This window comes from Nanorana parkeri, unplaced genomic scaffold, assembly GCF_000935625.1.
Source record: "Nanorana parkeri isolate BGI_ZX_2015 unplaced genomic scaffold, ASM93562v1 scaffold14, whole genome shotgun sequence".
In the NCBI taxonomy this organism is placed as follows: Eukaryota; Metazoa; Chordata; class Amphibia; order Anura; family Dicroglossidae; genus Nanorana; species Nanorana parkeri.
In genome coordinates this window covers 3,863,560-3,887,207 of record NW_017306282.1, presented here as the reverse complement: position 1 = coordinate 3,887,207, position 23,648 = coordinate 3,863,560, and the positions used below count along the sequence as shown (strand labels likewise).

At 40.1% G+C, this 23,648-nt stretch overlaps 1 protein-coding gene across 1 annotated transcript in view; it reads left to right on the top strand.

The window, feature by feature from the left end:
* The window catches only part of CALD1 (caldesmon 1), a 76,114-nt gene that overhangs the window by 38,212 nt on the left and 14,254 nt on the right, over positions 1-23,648 (top strand). The window contains exons 3-9 of the mRNA XM_018558107.1: positions 1,794-1,922; positions 5,908-6,991; positions 9,173-9,244; positions 11,828-11,973; positions 15,063-15,318; positions 17,290-17,430; positions 22,954-22,997. Of these exons, the coding sequence (XP_018413609.1) occupies positions 1,794-1,922; positions 5,908-6,991; positions 9,173-9,244; positions 11,828-11,973; positions 15,063-15,318; positions 17,290-17,430; positions 22,954-22,997 (1,872 nt within the window). The remainder of the gene's footprint in view (positions 1-1,793; positions 1,923-5,907; positions 6,992-9,172; positions 9,245-11,827; positions 11,974-15,062; positions 15,319-17,289; positions 17,431-22,953; positions 22,998-23,648) is intronic.

Here is a 23,648-nt window from a genome sequence, read left to right as displayed (position 1 = left end):
GTGTATGAAACCGTAATTATATTGTCACCGCTGTTGCACAATTACACACAGTGAACGTGTGCTTAATGATAATTGGTATGTGCGACCCGAATTCACGGTATGTTAACTATCGGTTATTATACATTTCAGTGTAATGACTCAAACTTGTCTTAGAAACTTTCTTGTCTTTGTTTGTTAAAGCTCGAATGTGGAATGATACCTTTGAATTTGTGTCTTTGCCAATCTGAATGTCGAGATTTTATCCTAAAGTGTATTTATTGATAAAGTAGTAAAGGATTCACACTCCTGGTAGGCAAACTCCAGCCCTCGAGCTGTGGTGAAACAACATGTCCCATGATGCCTATGCCTCTTGGAATCATGCTTGTGGCTGTCAGAGTTGCAATGCCTCATGTGATTTGTAGTTGCACCACAGCTGGAGGGCTGGAGTTTGCCTACCCCTGCCCTATCAGGTTATTTTTTGTTGCCTGCATCCCACAGGGGAGAGTTTTCTTCATGTCTTGTCCTAGAGACACAACAGGAAATGAGAGGAAATCTCCCATGATGCCATATTCTATGATGCCTCTGCCTCTTGGAATCATGCATGTGGCTGTCAGAGTTGCAATGCCTCATGGGATTTGTAGTTGCACCACAGCTGGATGGCCGCAGTTTGCCTACCCCTGCCCTATATGGTTATTATATGTTGTCTGCATCCCGCAGGGGAGAGTTTTGCTTATGTCCTGTCCCAGAGACACAACAGGAAATAAGAGGAATTCAATTGAAATTTAATTGCCATATAAGATGTTAGTGGAATAGGTGTCCCCACTAAAAAAAACTTTACTTCAAAATGAGCATATGATGAAGAAATACATAAGCAAAGGTCACTGTTAGGGAAAACTGTATTTCAGAACCATCAATAGATCCAAAGATATAGCCAGCGTAAATGAAATGCAATATATAAATGCAAATTCTGGCTTTTAATTAAAAAGTCGGACATGGACCCAACCTCTCCCAACCATGTGCTAAAGCACAACTCTAGCTAGAGTGTGGAAGCGTGCCAATTTTTTTTTGCTGGTTTTGTCCTTGTTGGTGAGATAACTTCCTGTGCGGCCGCTAGGATAGGCAAGGTAAAATCTCCCCTGACATATTCACAGATGGCAATCTGTCAGAGGTTCTAACATCTCCCAGACTAACTGAAACAAACATGAGTTTAGCCTGGAGTTAAAGTGGTGATGATGAAATAATTTACAATGGATGCTGATGATTGATGCTTGATGTTTAAACATTTTAATTTCCTGAAAAATCAGCTGGTCCGCTTAGCACTGGCCCTGATATTCTGTTTTAGGGTGGCTCCTTTCCCTTGCAGGGTTCTGTGGAGACACCCTTGTGTGTGCTGATAAGCTGTATGTGTCTCCACAAACACAAACAAAGCAAACCAAGCCACTGCTCTGTTACCCGTTCCTCCCTCCTGCCATCTTAAAGCTAGTAGATGGACAACTGATGGAAACTGCTCTGTCCCTTGTGATCTTCTACTGGACAGGGAGTTCAGGGAAGCTGAGCTGAGAGAGTTGAATTGACTGTAAGTGCTTGTGCAAGGGTTTAAAGAAATACTTTCCTGGGCAATTTATATTTGCTTTATCTGAATCTATTACTAAAAAACAGTTTGAGAGTTAAATACTACTTTAAGCTTTAACTTTCCATTTATTTTTTGCAGAAATAGCAATTTCGCATCTGTGTGATATTTATTTATCAATACGAAATAAACACAAATGAGAAAATGATGACAACGTAAAATATCTTTACTCTTCCCATTACAGAGTAACCTATGAAAGAAATGACGATGATGATGAGGAAGCTGCCAGAGAGAGGCGCCGGCGAGCTCGCCAAGAACGGCAACGGCTGCAAAGGGATGATGGAGATGGGAATGAGATGAACTCTCAGAATAGGTAAATTCAGTTTGTTTGTTTTTTAGGCGGTACTTATTAGCTTTATGCCTGTTTGTTGGTGGTGGGAATGGGTGGACCTGTAAGTCTAACTTGTTTCATTTTTCCTAACACCTTGCCCCCATACATCAAAACTATTTTCAGTAATAATCATGCAAGCTGGGGGTGGGAGTAGAATTTCAATAGCTGGTGGAAGGTGGATAGCAGCAGCTGTAAGTACAGCTGCAAGGATATGCAGAGATATTGAATGTAGCATATCAATCCTTCTGACATGCAGGAGATCAGAGGCTCTATCTCCTGCATAGTTACTTATATTTAAAAATAGGAGGGACAGCATTGAGGTTTCAATAAAAAAAACCTCCATCCAGGGTTGATGGTCAGTGGCTGACTGTATAAAATAACCCCCCAAACCTTGGTGGTCATTGGCTGGCTGTATAAATACCCCCCCAATTACTGATGGTCATTGACTTATATCCCACTCACCCTAGCATTTGTGGTCAGTATCGGGCTGTAACGATAAACAACCCGCAGCATTGATGGACAGTGGCTTGCTGCAACAATAATAATAGCACCCCTTAGGACCTTTTCACAGGGCTGGCATCCATTCCGATCAGCAGGGGATCCGTGCACAGATTCCCTGCTGATGGGAGCAGTACGGAATGGATGTCACTAACCGGACCCATGTTAGGTCTATGGGCAGTTGGATGTAAGTGGACATGTCCGTTTACATCCAATTACCTCCAGTCCGTCACATTCAGGTCTGCCAAAACAGAACACTTTTCTGTTTTTTAATTCAGACCTAGACGGACTTGGAGGCAATTGAATTTAAACAGACGCATATCCATTTATATCCATGTCCATTTGAAACACTGGCAGCCGGATCTGGTTGGAAAGGCATGTGAAAGGGGTTTTACATTGGTGTACAGCGCTTCCTTATTGGAACACTTCTTCCTCCACCGAACTCTCTCTCACGGTTGAATCAGGACTATAGTTCACCTTTCGAGCGGAGATCACCCCACCTGTCAGTTTTGGCTTCTTTCATTGCCCGATACTGGAATGTAGAAAGGGTTCCAGCACCCGGCACACTGCTGCCTATCAACATATTGCCGACAGCTGCTCTGGGGCACCCTTCAAGTGGTAGTACCCAGTGCGGCAGGTGTCATGTCTCCAGGCCACTGTGTTCAAGTGATGAAGCCTCCAACAAAGTTTTCACACTTGATACGCTTCCGTATGTCAGATGTCTGGTCCAATGCTGCCCTCCTACCTTACTACTGCAAGCAGGAGAAACCAAAGCTCACAGGGGCTGCAGGCATTCAACACTCCCGGAAGTGGTAATTGCAGTGGATTTCAGACTTGTCGCCCACCAGAGAAGTAAGGATTCACAGTTTTCTATTGCAGGGACCATACTTTAACACACCCATTTAACCAACACGGAGTGAAGGACAGGGAGCCCACCCTCACTCTCCCTGTCCAGACTCCAGAGCCCAAAGCATCAAGGATTCTAACAACCAAACTCTGTTCCTCTGGAGTATAAATGACCAAGCAAGCCACCACACCTTGGTGGCAGATATATTCCAACATGTACCAACCATGGGGCCACCTTGGGGCTGTTTGTCGCAGTGTTCAAGTGTGTAGCAGGAATTTTCCATTAGAAAGTAGATTTAAGCAAACTGAGACAAACTGTTAGTGGCTGCCAGTGCTGACCTTCTTCTGAAAATACTGATTGCCCGCCTATTACCCTGACCCTCGGGTTTCAGTCATTAGCCCAGAACAAGAATGCAGATTGAGATAAAGTCCGAAGTTGGAGATTTTCCCTCACTTCCTGTTTGGTAAAAACCATTGTCACCAGGACAGGAAAATAGGGCAAATCTCTATATCAGATTCCCGCATATTAGTACATTTGTAACACAGCCTCTGATCCTTCCTCTCCCTATCCAAATCATTAGAAATGTTTACGCTGGACATACAGTTTCACTCCACACTTATTCTAGGTCACTGACCCACAGTTTCGATGCCAGAGGGTCAGGATGAGAACCGGACAACAAGCAATTGCAGAATGAAGAATAGCCTTGTTTCTCTCCGGAAAAGTTTATTTTAAAGGAATGTAGCCTACAGTGAATGTTTTCACTCTGAAAGTCCAATTTGTTTTAAGAAAGAAAAAACTCATGGGAAAATGATAACATAAATAGTGAAGTGTCTACGGAATGCCTAAACTTACTGCAGAGGATTGAAACTCCAGTCGCCTTTAAAAATGTAAATATGGCAGCGAGCTGAAAGGGAGGTTAGAGGTAACTGTCAGCCTGTACTTCAGACATTACTTACATTAAATGGTTATACAAGAAGGAATTCCTTCAATTATTCTTCTTTTATATGTGTGTTTAAAGACCCAAACTAACACTATGGCGACCAACATAAAAATGTTTTATAATCATTGGCTGTTAAAGTGTATGTATAATCAAAACTTTTTTTCTGGTTTAGATAGGGAGTGGTTAGAAACTCTTTCAGGTTTTCTGTGTCCCTGCTAGGGAGATTCCCACTCTCAGTTTGTCCAGGGGACCAATGTCTTGAGCTAGAACTTGATGTGAAATTCAACATCTAATAGCCGTCACCAGAACAAGCGGTAAGGTGGAATCTTCCAATTAGGATACCTGTTCTAGTGATAATTGTCTAAGAGGTAATTTTCCCATTTTTTTTTAGATTTACCCTCACTTCCTGTTGTGTGTTTGAGACAGGAAGTGAAGAAAAACCTCCCCAGCAGGACATACAGCAAACCAAACTTCAAAGGGGTTCTATTCGTTCCCTATGAAAAAAACTAATTTTGGTTTTCATCAGGAGTTGCTGCAACTGCAGTTCTGAGACAGCATAAATGTTCGTTTTATTTGACTTAAAACAGAATGAGTGCAGGGATTTCTGTTGCAGTTTTTCACTGTTTTTTATTAAACATATTTGGGGGGAATTGATCAAAACTGGAGCAGACAAAATCTGGAGCAGTTGCCCATGGCAACCAATCAGCTTCTATCAGTTGCCCATGGCAGCCAATCAGCTTCTATCTTTCATTTTAAAAGCTTAAGTGAACAAACTGAAGAGAGAAGCTGATTGGTTACCATGGGCGACTGCTCCAGAATCTGTCTGCTCCAGTTGTGATAAATTATTGCCTCTGTATTGAAACTCAAAAAAAAAAAGAAAACCATGACATTTGATTTTTGTGGTCTTTTGCACACTTGCTCATTCAATTAAAGTAAAACTCCAGCATGGCTGGATAGAGCGGGGAGGGGGCTAGAACCTCTATTAGGTTTGCTTATTGAAATATTTATTGCTTTCTGTGTTCCCATTGGGGTGACTAACCTTCACTTCCTGTCTAGAAGACATTAAAGAAACTGAAAAGATATCTCCTCAAAGTAAGGCCTCGACAGTTGTTGGAATGGGTGCTTCCACTGGGAGATTTTTCCTCTACCCCTGTCGCAATGACAAATGTAAACTTTTATAATTACACTTACTTCATGTCATGAAGAGCTGTCCACAGTCCTTCAGCCTCCTCCACCCATGCTCCATTGATGAGGTTGTAGCTAGGGCAGACACTAGAGGCCAGGAATGGAATCTGTGCCCATTGGCCTGGTAGCTGTAGGCACTGTGGCAAACTTGGAAGGCTGTGGACCATCTCAGTAGCAATGGAGAATGATAAAGTGTGGGTACACTGAGAGGGCAGGCACCAGTCACTCATGAATTCATAATTTGGGATGACAGTATGTGGATGATTGAGCACCCCCCAACCTTCCGCTGCTCTAGGCCATGGCCTGTGCATGAATCCAGCTAAAGTCACAAGTATCTTCGAATGTGTGTGTTTTGTTACTCTTTGCCTGTATGCATTGTATCACTTATTATATACTAGACCATTTCTGTTTTCCTAGAGTCCTTGATGTTAATGTAATTCATTCATTCTGAAGACTTTTCAAAATAATTATACAGTAAAACATATTTGTTTTAACAGCATTACAGTAGAAGAGAGCAGTACCAAGTCAATAGCAAGCACAAACCTTTCAGCAGACACTGAGGCTGCATCATCGCTTGACAAGGCGGCCAAGCGAGAAGAGAGGCGCCAAAAACGTCAAAAAGAGACCTTAGAACGTCAGATGGAATTTGATCCAACCATATCCATAACGACCAATGAAAGTTATTCGATTTCTAGAAGCACCAGGAATGGAGAGAATGAAGTCCAAGAGAATGATACTTCTCCAAAAGTGAATGACTCAGAGCTTCATCAAGAACAGCACAAAGCAGAAGAGACTGAAACAGTAGAGGAACTCACTGAGAAGAATGATAGAGAAGAGCAAGAGGAAGAAGTAGAAACAGATCAAGTTGAGGTCAAGCAGGAAGTTCAGGAAGAGACGCCTGAGGAACCTCTTGTAGAGGAGAATCAGGTAGAAATGACTTTCCAAATTAAAAATGTGGAGGTATCTAAGAATGAGACGTTTGGGGAAGTAAGAATAGAAGCAATGGTGTCAAGAGAAGACAACAAGCAGGAGAAAAGAGAGGCAGAGTGTAGAGAAGCAGAAGAAAGGGAGAGGATTGAGGCAGAGAAAAAGGCTGCTGAGGAAAGGGAAAGGAAAGAGGTGGAGGCTAAGCGGGAGGCAGAAGAAAGGGAAAGAGCTGAGGCAGAGAAAAAGGCTGCCGTGGAAAAGGAAAGGATTGAAGAAGCCAGCAGGGAGGAAGAGGCAAGACTAGAGGTTGAGAGGAAAGCAGCTGCAGAACAGGAAAGGATAGAGACAGAACAAAGAGAAAAACAAAGAGCCGAGGCAGAAGAGAGAGAGAGGAGGGCAGCTGAGAAAGCAGAGGAAGAGAGGATAAAAGCAGAGCAAAAAAGAGCAGAGGAGGAAAGAAAGAAAAAAGAGGCAGAAGAAAAAAAGGCAGCAGAGGAAAAGAAAAAAGCAGAAGAGAAAAAGGCAGCTGAGGAGAAGGCTAGGTTAGAGGCCAAAAAGAAGGAGGATGAGAAAAAAGAGAAAAGACCAGACAACAAACAGGTAAAAGACAAGAAGGTGGAGGAAAAGATCCAGCCGGCCTTCCTAAAGAAGCAGGTACCTTTCTTCCTCTCACCGACACTTTTTGCACCTGTTTTTTTGGAAAATGGAATGGCAGCCAGAGTTTTGTGCCTCGCTTGCACCTAGTTTGAGATCCCATAACATTTACTGTCACCTCCTGTGAGAACTTTGTTTGCTGACAGCTCGGGAATTTCCCTTACACCCTGCTTACAGCTTTCACTTTTTTTAATGCATGATCATTCCTACAACTTTTCTTTGTCTGGGGGTTAAGTTAGCATGTCGTAGATAGGTTAGCTTTTTGAGTCATGTTTTTGGGTGTCACGCCTGCCATCACATTTGTGTGTGTATCACAAGCTTCCACACCACAAATCATAGCAAAATGTATTTCAAAGATCTCTTTATTGAAATGGATAATTATTATAAAAGCTACTCACAATGCTACAGCAAATTAAAATAAAACCTCAAAAAGAAAATCATAAATAATAATAAAGTAGGACAAAATATGTTGGATGTCTTTGCAGGGTTTTTTGGCATAGAGTAAAGTATTTCATATCATGATGATATTTTATTATAGTTATGAACTCACCAACATGTTACCAAATAGTACAAAATACAAATAATTGTTAGGACTAACAAATATACAAAATTATGACTTTATAATGATAAAAGTAAATAAAAGAACAAAGATATTAAACATAACATGCAAATAAAAAATAAATAAATACGAAAAGAGAACCAAAAGCAAATGCCCCCTACATGCTTCCAACCTTCCTTTCCCCAAACAGGGTCTTTGGGGCTTGAGAAAGATCCTGCTAGGGTTGAAAGGCGTAGTTGTTTTTTTACTGAGGATTTACACTAGTCAGCTGCTGACAAGGGAATACATGGTCCCCAAGCATCTGAAACTTCAGAATGCAGACAGGTGCTTGTGCACAGCATTTTAAATGAATTGCAGAGTCCTCATAGATTTTTTAATGTGATCTGAGCCTTGTAGTTATTCAAGTGGAAGTTCACCATAAAATTACTCTATGAACAGCCATATAACACATGTATCTTGATAAATGCACAGTACCATGTTTGACATCTGCCAGCTCTAGTTGTCCAGCAATCCGCATTGAAAGCTGCCGGCCATTTACCAGCAACATAATGCAACTCATGGTGTCCCTCAACCCACTCTGTGCCATCTACGCTTTTGACAGCATCCGAGCCCAGTGGAACTGTTTCCCAGTCAGACTTTATGGTCACAAGATGCACTCTAGATAGCATGGAAGGGGCTGACAGACAACATGAGTTGCATTTTGTCGCTGGTAATTGGCCTCCAGTTTCCAATGATGTATTCTGGACAATTGGAGCGCGGACAGAAGTTAAACGTGATACATTATTCAATGCGTTACATGTGGTATATGGCTGTTTATTGTTTGTAGAGTAATGCTAGGGTGAACTACCACTTTAAGCTAAGTAGCTGCCCTATACCTGCATTGGAATGATTTATAATGTTGCGGGATTTTGGTGTTTTAAATACTCTGATTTTTTAAGAAACCAGCTAATTTTAAAGGAGAACTATGGTGTCAGGGCTTTTCCCCATAGTTCTCCTTAGGGTAACGGGAGGACACAAACTATTGTCCTCCCGTTACCTTAAGCTCAGTATACGCCGGAGCGGATCCCGACATCGATGTCGAGATCCGCCCAGCTGCGTGAGTGACAGCTGGCTCTGCCTATCTAGTGGCAGAGCCAGCTGTACCCACCCCCTCCACCGTCCGTTCCGCCAGTCAACGCTGGCGGATCGGAGCGGGGAGGGGGGAATCCAGCCCCTCCCCTGTCACGGCAGAGAGCCGTGACCGGATCAAGAGGTGAGCGAACGCCGGTATCTGTTCGCTCACCTCCCGATCTACTGAGCCGACCTGTGACAGTCTCATTGTCACAGGTCGGCTAGAACTATGAGGTGAGTGGAAATCACTCATCTCATAGTTCTCCTTTAACAAATGATACATCATAAAATATAGACTTTTTATTGTTTGTGAGGCGCCGATCATTTGTTTGATACAAGTTAGAGATTCTGAGTGTGTGCACTCACCTGACAGGCGGAGCTGTGCGCTATGTTGTATTTTGCCAAGCACTATACTGCCTGCAGAGACAAGCTTGCACCGTGTGATAGCCATTGCACGTATACCACCGGTAGACCGTTTTCAAAAGTTACATTTCAGCTTTAAATATGGAAAGGGAGAAGACAAAGAAAATAAGTTTGAAGCTAAAAAGGACGAGAAAGTGCGAGCAGGCTTCAAAAAAGATGAGGTAGGATTGTACTTCCTTCGCTGTTGTAGAAAAAACACTTTTTTGTTAAAATAAATGTAAAAAATTATAATTGAAATTTAAGACAGACGTCCAAGGGGTTGAATATGAAATATATGAAAAAGTAAACATGAATGTATGAATGTGACTGTTTAGATCATTTAGATACCTATAGCCAAAAGAGTAAGGGTCCATTCAACCTTAAGCATTCCATTGTGGTGTGCTAATGGCACGTACGAACGTGTGCTGTGTTAGGGCAGTCTATTCATTATGAATGGGCTGTCAACACAATGTATGAAAAAAAACATACATGACCCTTTTTTAATAATGCAGCGCGCCCACTATGCACAGTATGTGCACTGGGATGCCATTCATAATAAATGGCACTCCAAGCACCATACACAGAGCAGGTGCATTGCCATGAGTTGTGGAATTGTGAATGGGCCCTAAGGAAGGTTTAGAACCCCTATCAGGTTTTTATTGCTGTCCTCCCTTGATAGATGAACCCTTTCTATTTGTCACCTGGCAGAAAGTGATGTAAAATCCCATATTTTACAGTTGTAACTAAAAAAATGAGGTGAGGGCAAATCTTCCAGTGGGGGCACTTGTCTAATAACAATTGGTAAGAGTGGATTTCACCTGGCGTTAGAGAGTTTAATTCTGTTTTGGATGAGTGGGGAAGGGTTAGATCCCCTGTCACGGTTTTATTAATGTCTGTTACCTTTGTGGTAATTTCCACTCACAGGACAGGAAGTGATGGGATATCTTTTCAGCAAGGACACATTTTTGGTAGGGTGGAAAAGTGTAAGAATTTCTAACAGAAGTTGTAATTCTTGTCTGTGCCTTCCTGTCTTGGTAATAACCCTTGAATACAATTGTCACATGGCCATGAACTGTGGGAAAATCTCCCCAACTGAGTCACAGACAAGATTAAAATCCTGAGTGAAATTTTAAATCTTCCTCATTCTGTCCAAAACTTTAAAAAAATTGTTGGAGTTAGGCATTTTCATTTTTCCTCTACTTATATTCTACAGTCTACTATGAAAGATTGTTGTCAGGATTATTCACAAAAGGGTGAAGAGTTTGGAGAAGGCAGGAGAAGAGAACAATCTAGGACAACATAGCTGAACTGGGAAGTGAATGGAATTGGAGAATTTGTCCAGTTCAGCTATGTTGTCTTAGATTGTTCACTTCTCCTGCCTTCTCTAGACTTGTCACCCTTTTGTGAATAGCCCTGTATATGCTGGCTTACATATAGTCGTGATTCTGATTTCTAACTTCAGTAACAAACTAATCCTCCTAAAGATCTGACACTAATCTATTAATACATAGTTAATAGTGGATTCTGTAGTATGGCCTTCAACCAAATCTTCTGCATTACATTTTTATTAGAAGCGCAGAAAATGGTGCAAATGGTGTCTGTGTTCATGGTAAGTATCAAACCAAAATTTGTTATCAATATCACTAAGACAATAGACAAAAGAAAACATAGACAAATTGTAGTGTGAGATTTGTTTTTACGAGCTATAAAACTAATGCTAGGTGTAAAGTATTACATGGTGCTTATCGAAGTAAATATAATAGAACTACGGAGGCATGCGTTTAGGGAATAATCAGTGCCAAAACTGCTCATACAAAGAAAGAGTCCTTAAAGGAGAACTATGGGGAGATGATAACTATTTATAACTATCATAGTTATAATATAACTATGATAGTTATAACTATGATAATTGAGGCCGAAGTGTGACACTGCAGCTGTCACACAGACGTCGCCTTTATAGGTCGAGAACGGAGCGATCATAAACCATGATGTCTGTTTACATCTGGTTACCCCTGATCCGGCACAGTAAGGTCCGGCGAAACAAATCTCTGATCCATTTGTTCTTCTCGTCCTGGCCGGAACTGGGGGTAACCAGATGTAAATGGATGCCCGTCTGTTTAGATCCAGCTGCCCATACTTTAACATCGGGCTTCCCATCAGGTCCTCCTGAAAAACTGAAAGGTGGATCTGATCAGAAAGCCCGTGTGAAAGGGGCCTAACCATTCCTTATTTTATCCAAAACAGCAAAAATTTTGAAAATGTACTGTACTTTAACTTAACCTTGCATAAATGAATCCCAAAAACATTTAAACTGAACTCCTGAATTAGCAAATATTGTGTAAATACAGTGGAAGAGTCATGTGTTTTCTTACTTGAATTTTTGTGTCCTTTATATGTTTCTTCCAAGTCTGTGAAATAATCTAGCATGACATTTTGCTTCTGTTGAGGTTTGTCCTGTAATAAAGACCAGTCGCTTCTGCTCTCTCTCCTTGTACAGGGTGACTGGTCTTGTAATCTTTAATCCAAACCCTTAAAATAAACTCTGTGACCCTATGCCGAACCATAATTTAACCCATAGCCTGCTCCCAAATGTTAGAAGGATCACTAAATCATTGTACTTACCTTATAATAAAACAGAAACAATCCCTCAGGAAGATGTACCAGCTCTGAAACATCTGCACCGGATGATCACATTTACCCTTTAGAAGGGATCTGCAACTAAAAGAAATGTCCTTATTTTCTTTTCTTTATATTCTCCTTTTTAGGTTAAAGATGAGAAAGGGAGAGGTGGGAAGGAAGAGTTAAAATCCAGCTGGGAGCGAAAGAAAGGATTTCCTGAAAGCAAAGCCCAGAACGGAGAAAGTTTACATGAAGTTACACCACAGAAGCTCAAACATTTGGACAAATTTGGGTAATTAACCTTCTCTGTCAGCAATCACTGCTCTTCCTAAAATGTTAACCTTTTTTTTTTTCTTTAAAGAGAACTAAAGCCAAACCTTTTTTTGCTTTAGTCCTCTTTTGGGTCAAAGGAGTACATTTCCTAATGTATTCCTGTGACCCAAAGTCAGCATCTAGCAGGCTACTGCCCTCTATTTGCTGACAGTGCAGAGCTGCAGTGCAGCTGGGAAAGGTCCCTACAAAATTGTTAGGATCCACCATGTTGCCTGATTGACAGGAGGTTCTGCCTCTCTAAAGCCAGAGCCAACTGTGCCACCCCATTCCCTGTATGTTAGGAATAAATAGAGGGGAGGAGGGAATCCCTGCGGGGAGCAGTGACAAGTCAATGCTCTCTGCAGGGAGGAGACCATGAGCTGAGCAATCAGCAGTTTGTGATCGCTCAGCTCTCGATCTATAGAGCCGGCTTGTGACAACTGCAGTGTCACACGCCGGCTCCCAAAATTTCTCTTTTAAATGGTTTGCATCACAGGGTAAGCAGCACGTTTACCTAAAAATATCTCATATTAGTTAAAGTAGAATTCTGGTCAGAATAACTCTTGGAAAGCAAATAAATCTGTTTTTTTATTATTAATGTGGACTGCAGTAGTACCTTTGCGCTGCTCTGCTACACCTATAACTCATATCTTTATCACATTTTTTAGTGGGTTCAGATACCCCATCTGAGTTTATATAATTTCTTTCAATTAAAACAACACGCCGCACTTTAATGATACAACACGATTATTTACTGAAGTTTAGACAATTTATTCGAAATACTTTTCTTTTCAAGACAATGTTACACTTAATATAAATAATAAGCCACCTTTGGATGGACTGGGCATTTACTATTTTTACTTCTGGATTAAAAATGATATATGTGAATGTAAAGATGGTTCTCTGTAGGCATACAATATAAAGGAAATACCTGTTTCATATTTGAGTATATGGTTCTCTGCAGGAATACTGTACAAAAGGAGCAAATACATTTTCCTTGTTTTTTTTATTTTTATCATTGCTTGTCTTTCTACAGTCTTGCGTGTACATTTGATGTCTGACCATCAAAGTTAGTTCCCCCCCAGCTATATTTAGATATCCCTGCAATTTATAAGCAGATTCCACAGCTGCTGGTTGACACGTCATATTTGTAAATGTAAAGCGGTTGGAGTAAATGCTTCATCTTTGACCCAAGAGTGGCTTGGGAAAAAGACTTGCTGCGGCTATTTTAACCTCTGTTACTGCGTTCACAGAGCAGTTCCAGGGAACTTCAAGAGCCTACTTATTCTCAGGCTAGAAAATTCCTACATTATACTCCAGTTTAAATTCCAGTTTCCTTCCAGTAATCTCTATCCACTTTGTAACTATTTTTAATTTCACTTTTCATTATGGTTTACAAACTCTAGGCAGATATCAAAGACACAAAGAAATGCAGCTCTTAATTCATAAATACCTGATTTAATGTATTTATAAATGCAAGTAGTGTAAGTATTTGAATCTGACCAGGTATCATCCTCTTGCAGTCCCTGAACAGCAGGGCGGAAGTGTGAAAGGAAGAAGCAGTACAAAGAGTCAATTAGGTCATGTGCTCACAAAGCATGCTAATGGGAGGGGAGAGCAGGTAGATTAGCATATCACTGTGCTGCTTCTCCTTTCACCATTCAGGTGAAGTGACCTGTGTTTACAGGAGGTGGGTTTAATAATGCTGGCTATCAGACCGAGGACATCTAGCGGCAAACAAATGTACTGTGAGGGAAATCTCTAGATGGAAACAAAATAGTGCAGCAAAAGTGGGTTGGGATCTTTTATTTTTGAATGGGCTATTCATTTTTATATAGTAGTACATTTTAATCACTTCTTTATTGTTTCACAATTCATTGGCATGTCAAAACTGCACATGTTTATTTGTTGTTCATTTTAGGCAAATACCTGTTTTAAGTGATTGTTTCCAAACCCAGTTTTTATGGGTGGTCATTAGTCTTGACATTGCATAAAACAGAGGACCGGCACTGCGAATGGTCCACCTGGCAGTCCCACCAGACTGGCACACCACATGCTTTCTAGTATCCCCATAGCAAGGGGCCAGAAAGCTTATGGCTCCCTGCCGTGGTACCAGACACCCTTCAGAATCTGGAGTCATTTTTGTGTAGCCTCCAGAACAGTGGCTCCCTCTTAAACCACCATTGCTTCATGCTTGTAACCATCAGAATTTTAGGTGCCCTTCCAATACCCAGCAGATGGAGCTATTATAGGAGGAATACTGTTTAACCGGCCTGCTCCTCACAAGTTAAAAATGCCTTTAATATTTAAAATCCACAATGACAACCTGTTTTTCCTGGATCCTGAGAGATGTAGCCACTACTTCTGTAAATGTACTGGAAAGGATGGTTATATGCTTAATAAAGGAAAACGGGTCAAAACAAATCAATGAATATTAGAATGGGAGGATTGTTCAGACATTGTAAAGATACAGGACACAATGTATAATTATTGGTTCATTATTTATTAATTTATTGTTTGCGGTTGGTATTATGTATTAATTGCTTACTGTCTGTAGATTAACATTCCCATGCATGGTGCCCTGTGCCAAGGACTTAATAATTATTTGAGGACTTTAGGTGTAGGTAATTTTTCCCTAAAAAAACGTCAACAAAGTTTCAAGGGTGTATCTCCTACACTCTGCTCCTCTCCGATAGCCACTGTTCCCCTGCCAGTGTTACCAGCTGTAAAAATGACAGCCAGGAATTGTTATATATTACATAGAAGGAGTGGCTGTTAACCTGCAGCCACTCCAGTGTAAAATGACACTTGCAGATAGTCTATTATAAAAGTGTCATTGAGTAATACATTTTAACAAAGTATTGTTACACTGTATTTAGTATTTAGCTCATATATTGACGCTGATGCTGCTAAATGTAGTCTGAGCATCTACACATCAATGACCTCTGGTATTAAAAGAGTTAAAGCAAAAAAAAATGATCTTGCAATTCTGATAAACAGAATTCATCTAGAAGCAATGAATACTCATGTGTTATTTACTTAATAAATGCATTCTTATTGTTTCCTTAGTGGAGTGAAAGGACAGCCGAGTGGCGATGAGGCCGACTCTGGAGCAAAGGTGGAAACAGGAAAAAAATTGGATGACCTGCGTCGTCGTAGAGGTGAGACCGAAACCGGGGAGTTTGATAAGCTAAAGCAGAAACAGCAGGAATCTGCAGCGGGACTGGAGGATCTAAAGAGAAAACGTGAGGAGAGGAAGAAGGCAATGGAAGAGGAGGAGCAGAGAAAGAAACAGGAAGAGGCGGAGAGAAAAGCCAGAGATGAGGTGAGGGCTTCCTCATTATCCACCTTGCTTGTCAATTCACCTGATTTTTGTAAAGAATTCATCATAAAATCTTCACTGTTGCCAAAGTTTTGGTGAATATTAATTAAAGGCTGGAGTGATAAATAATGGTGGCCATACATTTCAATATTCAACTGTTCTATAATCTAAACATCTCAATTTGTATATATTAAATCTGTGTGCATTTTCCCCTTTCAAACTGTTTTCTAATGTTGAATTGTACAGTTAAGGCCCCGTTCACATTGAGCGATTTATCGTGCGGTAATTCCCGCGATATCGCGGCAAATTACCGCGCGATATCGCTCTCCAATGCTTCTCAATGGGGCAAAGGGTCCTGCTGTCGCGGGTCGTGTGTCGCTACAGCAGGACTCTTTTTGGAGCGGATTTTGCCGCGATTCAAATGCTTTCAATGAAAGCATTTGCGCGATATCGCGTGGCAAATCTCGCGATATCACGCAAAATGCAAATCGCGCGACAAACGCGCGATTTGCATATCGCGGAGTGTGAATGGGGCCTTAAAGTTGGAAATGGGGGTATGGTGGGGAGAATTTATCAAAACTGGAGCAGACAGAATCTGGAGCAGTTGCCCATGACAGCCAATCGGCATCTCTCTTCAGTTTGCTCAGGTAAGATTTGAAAATGAGACAGAGAAGCTGCTCCAGATTTTGTCTGCTCCAGTTTTGATAAATTTCCCCCAGTGTGTTTTTCAAGGGAATAATTTACTGATCCAGTTCAATATATTGTTGCATCCAAAAAAGGTATTAAAAACATTTGAAAATTGTGTCATAATTGGGCTCAGACTAAAATAAACAAATGCATGTGTGGCATCGTGAAAATAATTATTCCCTCTCATTGCACCCAGAAATAAAAATGCAAAATTATTGAGTGTGACCATCACAAAAACACATCAGCAAAGCCACATGTTACTACACAATTTCATTTACTATTTGTGGTTTATTTAGAAGTGTGTGTGTTTTATTCTCCAATGTGATTTTTATATGGGCCTCCCTCCTTGATTGACAACATGGTATTACTGGGATTATGACCCATGACTTACTCTGAGTTTAGTTTTAGACACTAATAAGGGCCTTTTTACAATACATGCGGTGACTGGCTTTTTAAGAGACCGGCTAGTGTGAACCAGCCGTAGACTCCCTGATATTCTGCTGCTTGTTACTGTGTTCTTAGTTCTAGTTGTAACGTTGTAAACCTTTTCTGCTCTATAGTTGTAAAGATTTCTCATAACTTCCTGTCCTGGCAGGAAGTGAAGGGAAATTTCCCCAAGTGGGCACACAGAAAGCATTAAAACTCCGACACAGGCTCTAACCCATTCCTGGTCTGTGCAAAATGAAATAAAAGCTGCGCTTTAAATGCAAAAGTAAAGCAGTGTGAGACTCTTTGCTAAGGGTGAGAAACACATGGAGGAGATGAAGAGGGGGAAATCTTGCCGCCAATGTCTGACAAAATATCAGTCCAGTGGATGTTTTACCCAACTTGAATCCAGACATAATATCTAGACATGTACATTTTGTTTTATTCCCGTATGTATATGCGTACGAATTTCGTTAAATGCGGACATTCGGATGCATTCGAATTTTCGAATTCTAACACATCCAAATGCGAACGAATCCGAATGCCCGTCTGAATTTCGTTAAGAAAGAAACTAATTCGGACATGTGACTGTTCTTTGGCCAATCACATTTGTTTTTTGGCTGTTTGGGGTTACATTACAGGCGCAGTCATGCGACTTTGTTCTGAAACGAACATTCGGACAGATCCGAAATCTAAATAACGAACCGAATCAAAAAAAGAAAAAAAATCCAAAAGGATCCATAAGAAAACTCAACACATTTTTTGTGGGGTTACATGTCTAATAATTTCAGCTTTCGGTTCAATGTTGCATTTGAATAAAACATGATTTTAGCATAATATATATCGCTCTTGTATTTGTAGGAAGAAAAAAAGAGACAAAAGGAGGAAAGAGAGAGGAGAAGAGCAGAAGCTGCAGAGAAACGTCAGAAACAGGAAGAAGAGGGAGTATCAGACGAAAAGAAACCATTTAAGTGTTTTACCCCAAAAGGCTCATCCTTTAAGGTATGGATACAAAGTGATCTAGTGTGTGCGTGTTCCTAGTTCTGACACTTGTTTGGGTCTTCCCTTTGTGATCAGGAACCAATGACAACCATGACAGCTATTAACTTAATTTTCAGGCCTAAAATGTGGAATATAACATGGGTACAAAAAATGAAAAAAAGGCCTCAGTCATGAAGGGGTTAATGGTGATCACATGCAGGCTGGAGGAATTTCAGATTAAGTAAAGCCTCTAGATTCATCACCTTAAAGTGCTATTAAAGCCTATTTTTTTTTTCATTTCTCCTTTAAGGAGACCTTCCTTTGCTGGAGGCTGTTGCTCTTTTTCTTTAAAAGTTTCTAATTCCACGTTTTCTAGTGGCTCCCCGCAGCGCTTTTTTTCCCCCACCCCCTGCACGGGTGCCACCATCGTTCTAGTGGAGGCACCCATGCGCGCTCGTGCCTGCTCGTTTTCAGAGTTGCTGTGTGTGTCCATAGACAGAATGCATTAAAGGAGAACTATGAGATGAGTGATTTCCACTCACCTCATAGTTCTAGCCGACCTGTGACAATGAGACAGGTCACAGGTCGGCTCAGTAGATCGGGAGTTGAGAGAACACATACCAGGTTCGCTCACCTCTCCATCCTGTCACGGCTCTCTGCCGTGACAGGGGGAGGGGCTGGATTCCCCTCTCCCCGCTCCGATCTGCCAGCGCTGACTGGCGGAACGGACGGGGGAGGGGGCGGGTACAGCTGGCTCTGCCTCTAGATAGGCAGAGCCAGCTGTCACTCACTCAGCTGGGCGGATCCCGTCATCTACGTCGGGATCCGCTCCGCTTGCGGCGTCTCAGTATACCGCGAGATGTAGCCCGCGGTATACTGAGCCTAGGATGACGGGAGGATGCTAGTTTGTGTCCTCCCGTTACCCTAAGGAGAACTATGGGGAAAAACACTGACCCCATAGTTCTCCTTTAAGGTAAAAAACGCCCAGACCTTAATACTACTTTAATACTAATGGTTTCATATACAATCACAGTATTAAAAATAATTAAAACAACGTACATGTTCTTAAAAACATGTAACATTATTTAGGTAGGCACATTAGTCATAGAATTGTTGGCAAGTCAAAGGGGTGTATTTATCAATGGTTTCACCCAAGATGAATATAAAATTCACGCATGATTTAACTAATTTGCTAATTGAATAGACGTTTGGGGCAAATTGAATCACACTTTATAAGGATTTTATCCTTCTTCTGGATCACCTGTGTGTTTAGGGCTCAAAAGCTGCAAGTTTTAATGTATTTATTTTTGTGTTTTGCTAGAACTTGATAGATGCGTCTTTTTTTAACGTATTTATATGACTGTGTTGGACAACAACGCCTAATATTTTGTTCCTTTTTTCCTGCAAACAGAGGTTCTATGTCATTTTATATAGTGTACGTCATAAACTGTTTCTGGCGTGTTTGAAACATAAAGTGGTGGATTGTATAGAGGAATACAGACCCAAGTTGGGTAGATTTATAAATCAGTTAATGTGACACTCATGGATCATTCACTGCGGTTGTATGTTCCTAGTGTTGAGACAGATTCATGTCACATTCACTTCTTTATTAATATGCCCCATAATGTATACAATAATATAGAAATATAGAAATTAAATAATATATTGACATTATATTATAATACAATATATTGTATATTTCAATTATAATATATTAGTCTACCCTATAGAAATAATTTTATGTAACAAGTATATAAAAATTAAAATAAATGAATTCAGTATCTAAATTCTTTGAGAAGATGTACTTTTAAAAAATATTTCTAAATATTTCAGTCCTTTGTAGAATCTATCTAAACTTTTACTTTAGTTTAGTTCAATTTTTTTTACATTTTATTTTATTTATGTGTATTATTTATGTTTGGCTACTTCTTGAAATTTGACATGTGTTAGTTGGTACATCCTGCCACACTACGAAGGGCTGGATGATAAGAGAGGACCCAGCAAGGTGCCGCAACATAGACACGTTAAAACAAGGGTTGGCAACCAATCGATTGGAATCTACCTGTCGATTGTGGCTGTAATGTGATAGGTGGATCACATTACTTTTGTGCTTCCACCTCCTCACCCCATTTGTCACTTCTAAGACCTCAGAGCTGAGCAGCAATAAGCATTGCAGAACCGAGGGAAGTCCAGGTTTCCTGCTCAGCTCTGTCGTGTCATATGACACAGGGGAGACCTAGCCAGACACCGCTGCATCTGAGGTCTGTAAGTACATTTCAGCAAGGGAGAGAGGAGGGGAATTCGTGCTGGGGGCTATTTTAGCTCAGGGGTATATGTTTATACTGAAAGAGGAATATTTTTGTTCATGAAGAGAGATGTGTGTTTAGTGATACTGACCCCTGCACTGCATTACTTACTTCTGACCCATGCACTTCGTGTTACTTTCTCCTGACCCCTACACTCTGTGTTACTTGCTCCTCACCCTTGCACTCTGAATTACCTACTTCTGACCCCTGCACTCTGTGTTACTTACTCCTGACCACTGCACTCTGTGGCACTCCTGCACTCTACGATCTTTACTTCTGACCCCTGCACTCTGTGAAATTTACTCCTGACCACTGCGCTCTGTGAAACTTACTCCTGGCCCCTACACTATGTGATCTTTACTCCTGACCCCTGCGCTCAGTTTTACATACTACTGACCCCTGAACTCTTCATAACCTTCCTTTCTCTTTATTGGGGCCTTGCTAGATTACTCCTTGGTGATCTTTTCCATGTTTTTCAGGTAGATCCCCACCTCTTGCCTACCCCTGCTGTAAAGCATAACTCCAGCCATATATGTTTTCTTTTATTGATACAGTGGAAAAGGCTTAGCAACTCTCTGTTGCAATTGCTGTTTCTTTAGCCATTGGGGAAATTTCCTGTGTAGTCACTGAGGCAGGAAGTAAGCCAAAACTCACAGTGATATAGCATTGATAAATCATTTTTTACAGCAGAACTCCAATTAACAAAATAAAAATAACAATGAAAATGAGTCTAGTTATAAAAAGAACTGCATAAGAAACCAGAGTTCAGCTTTAAAGAAGAAATCAATTACAAATTGACCCTTGCAGTAGGGCTACCCCCGCACTGCAAGGGTTAACTGCTTGTTTTGGTCTAGGTTATAAAATAAACTACTGTATATAAATAAATATATAAATACATAAACTAATATACTATACAGTATTATACTATACTACACCATACTATAGTCTACTATACTACACTATATTCTACAATACTACACTACACAAGCCGATGCACGGCTGATTTCAGCCGATATACGGCTGAAATTAGCCGTACCAGCCTGAAGTGAATAGCCGAACAGTGTTTGGCTCACTTCACTTGGGGTCGGTTCTTCACTCGGCTGCCCTCGGCAGCTCAGTGAATAGACCCGTATATTATACTATACTACATTACACTTCACTATATTATACTATACTACATTACACTTCACTATATTATACTATACTACATTACACTATACTATACTATATTCTACTTTACTATATTCTACTATACTACACTATATTCTACTATACTACATTATACTATACTATATTCTACTTTACTTTACTATGCTATACTACACTACACTATATTCTACTATACTGCACTATATTATACTATATTACACTACATTATGTTATACTATACTACTCTACACTATACTATACTACACTATATTATACTGTTTTATACTACACTATGCTATACTATTACACTACACTATACTATACTACACTACACTATACTATTACAATACACTATAATATACTACACTATATTATACTGTATTATACTACACTATACTATACTATTACACTATACTATACTATATTATACTACACTAAACAAATCTATACTATTATACTATACTATACTACACTATACCATGCTATACTACACTATATTCTGCTATACTATATTACACTACACTATATTATACTACACTACACTACATTATACTATACTATTACACTACACTACACTTCACTATATTATGCTACACTATATTATACTGTTTTATACTACACTATACTATACTATACTATACTATTACACTATACTATACTATATTATACTACACTAAACAAATCTATACTATTATACTATACTATACTACACTATACAATGCTATACTACACTATATTACACTACACTATATTATACTATACTTCACTATATTATACTACACTACACTACATTATACTATACTATACTATACACTACACTTCACTATATTACACTTTACTATACTTTAACGATTCATACATCATCTTTTCTCCTTGCTGTTTTTGTTGAATAAGTCTTTTTATGAGTAGCTTGAATTTGTTTTTCTCTTTGCATGAAGTCATAGATCATTTTGGATGCGGTTTTTACTTCTTATGGTAATTATTCATCATTCCAAAATACACAAGTGGTATAAGTGATATTTGTGAGAGCTATCACATTTTTTGTAAAAGGGCCAAAATAATAATTCACAAGCTTCTTTATGGAAAATAAGTGTTAACAACTTTCTCAGACAAATATCAAAATGTTTGAGGATCTTGTCAATACTGAGAACATTTAAAGGGAATCTCAAGGCAGATAAAACCCTAATCTAGTAATGTAGTCTTTTAAAAATAATTAGCACAGTGCTGTCCGTATCACATGCTTCAGGCACTGGGGACTGGAAGAGGAGGTGTTTTGGAGAGCCAAAAAGCAGAGGGATCACAGGGAGGAGCTCACCAGGTTGCACTACCAAGGACATGACATGACATAGGGAAGCTGCAACAGAAGTGATGTAACCCTCTGGTAATATAGTAGGGTAAAGGCTTGTTAATCACAAAACAGGCTGAACAGAGTTTCAAACATTTGCCTAGAGAAACAGTTGACACATCTGTATTTCACCTGTGTATTTATCTTTTCGGCTAGGCTTCGGTGGAGTTGTGTGTATTGTCACTGCTGCTCACTTTGTATAATAGTGCGGTACTTTTGTATTAGTTACACAAGGTTTATTTATTACTGGTATTTATATAGCACCGACAATTTACGCAGCGCTTTACATTCACATCCGTTCCTGCCCTCAAGTAGCTTACAATCTAAGGTCCCTATGACATATGCATACAAAGAAGGGCCAATTTAGAAAGGAGCCAATTAACCTTCCAGCATGTCCCTACTTTTGTCAATTGTGTTACTTCCAATCAGCTTTTAACACTGATTCCAAAAAACAAAGTTGGATGGAAATCGGTAAATGTCTTTTTAAGGGGCCCTTAGTTGGATTAGATCAATTTGTACTATTATATTTATTGATTTTGGTCCTGGGAATCAGAACCTGATTGTGGTTGAAAGCTAATTGAAGACTCGATAAATGTCTAGTGTAGGTCCAGCATAATGGATCACAAACAGGTCAGCTTTCCAGACTTTCAGGTGCATGCTCAGCTGTGTTCATATAAGAGTTTATAGGAGGTGCTCTAATCGTGTCTGCGTTCATAATTTCTCATGTTTTGTTTCATTTTCCAGATTGAAGAACGGGCGGAATTCTTAAACAGGTCAAGTCAGAAAAGGTAAGTGATAATAATATTTTTAAAAAGTCGGACCCTCTTGGGCTGAATTACCCACTGGCTTATGTTTCTCAAAGTGATCATGCTGTTTTTTTAATTACAAACTTTGTATGGTTCTGTCTTCCAATCAAAAATTGCATTTTCCATTAATTGAAAGTTTTATCCAGGGCCATCCCTACCCTGTATGGTGCCTAACGCTACATAGAGCGGGGGGGTTTGGGTGGTAACGGTTGCTGCTGATAGAGCTTTCTGGGGAAGGAGGGGCCTGGTGGCGTTGGATGCGGTGGGACAACAAACAGTTGTAAGGCGACAAAGAGCAGTGTCTTTCAGCAGCTCTTTGTCCAGTCTTGCACAGCTCACTGATATCACTGGTTGCCAGGGAGCTTGGTGGGACACCTAGTCAGAGCGTCCTGCTCAGCTCCCTGGCAACCGATGACATATGTGAGTCAGGACTTATGTTCAGGACTGAAAAAATAAAGAAGGGGTAAAGATAAATGAAGAAAAACATATTTCCTCTCCTTTAGTCTTCTTATTATGAAATATTGCATATTAATAATTCATATTTACATTTCCAAACAGAAGGAGGATATTTAGACTCTTGTACAAGTTTTCCTCTGCTCCTTTGTTGTAAAAAAGCTCTGTGTTTACAGAGCT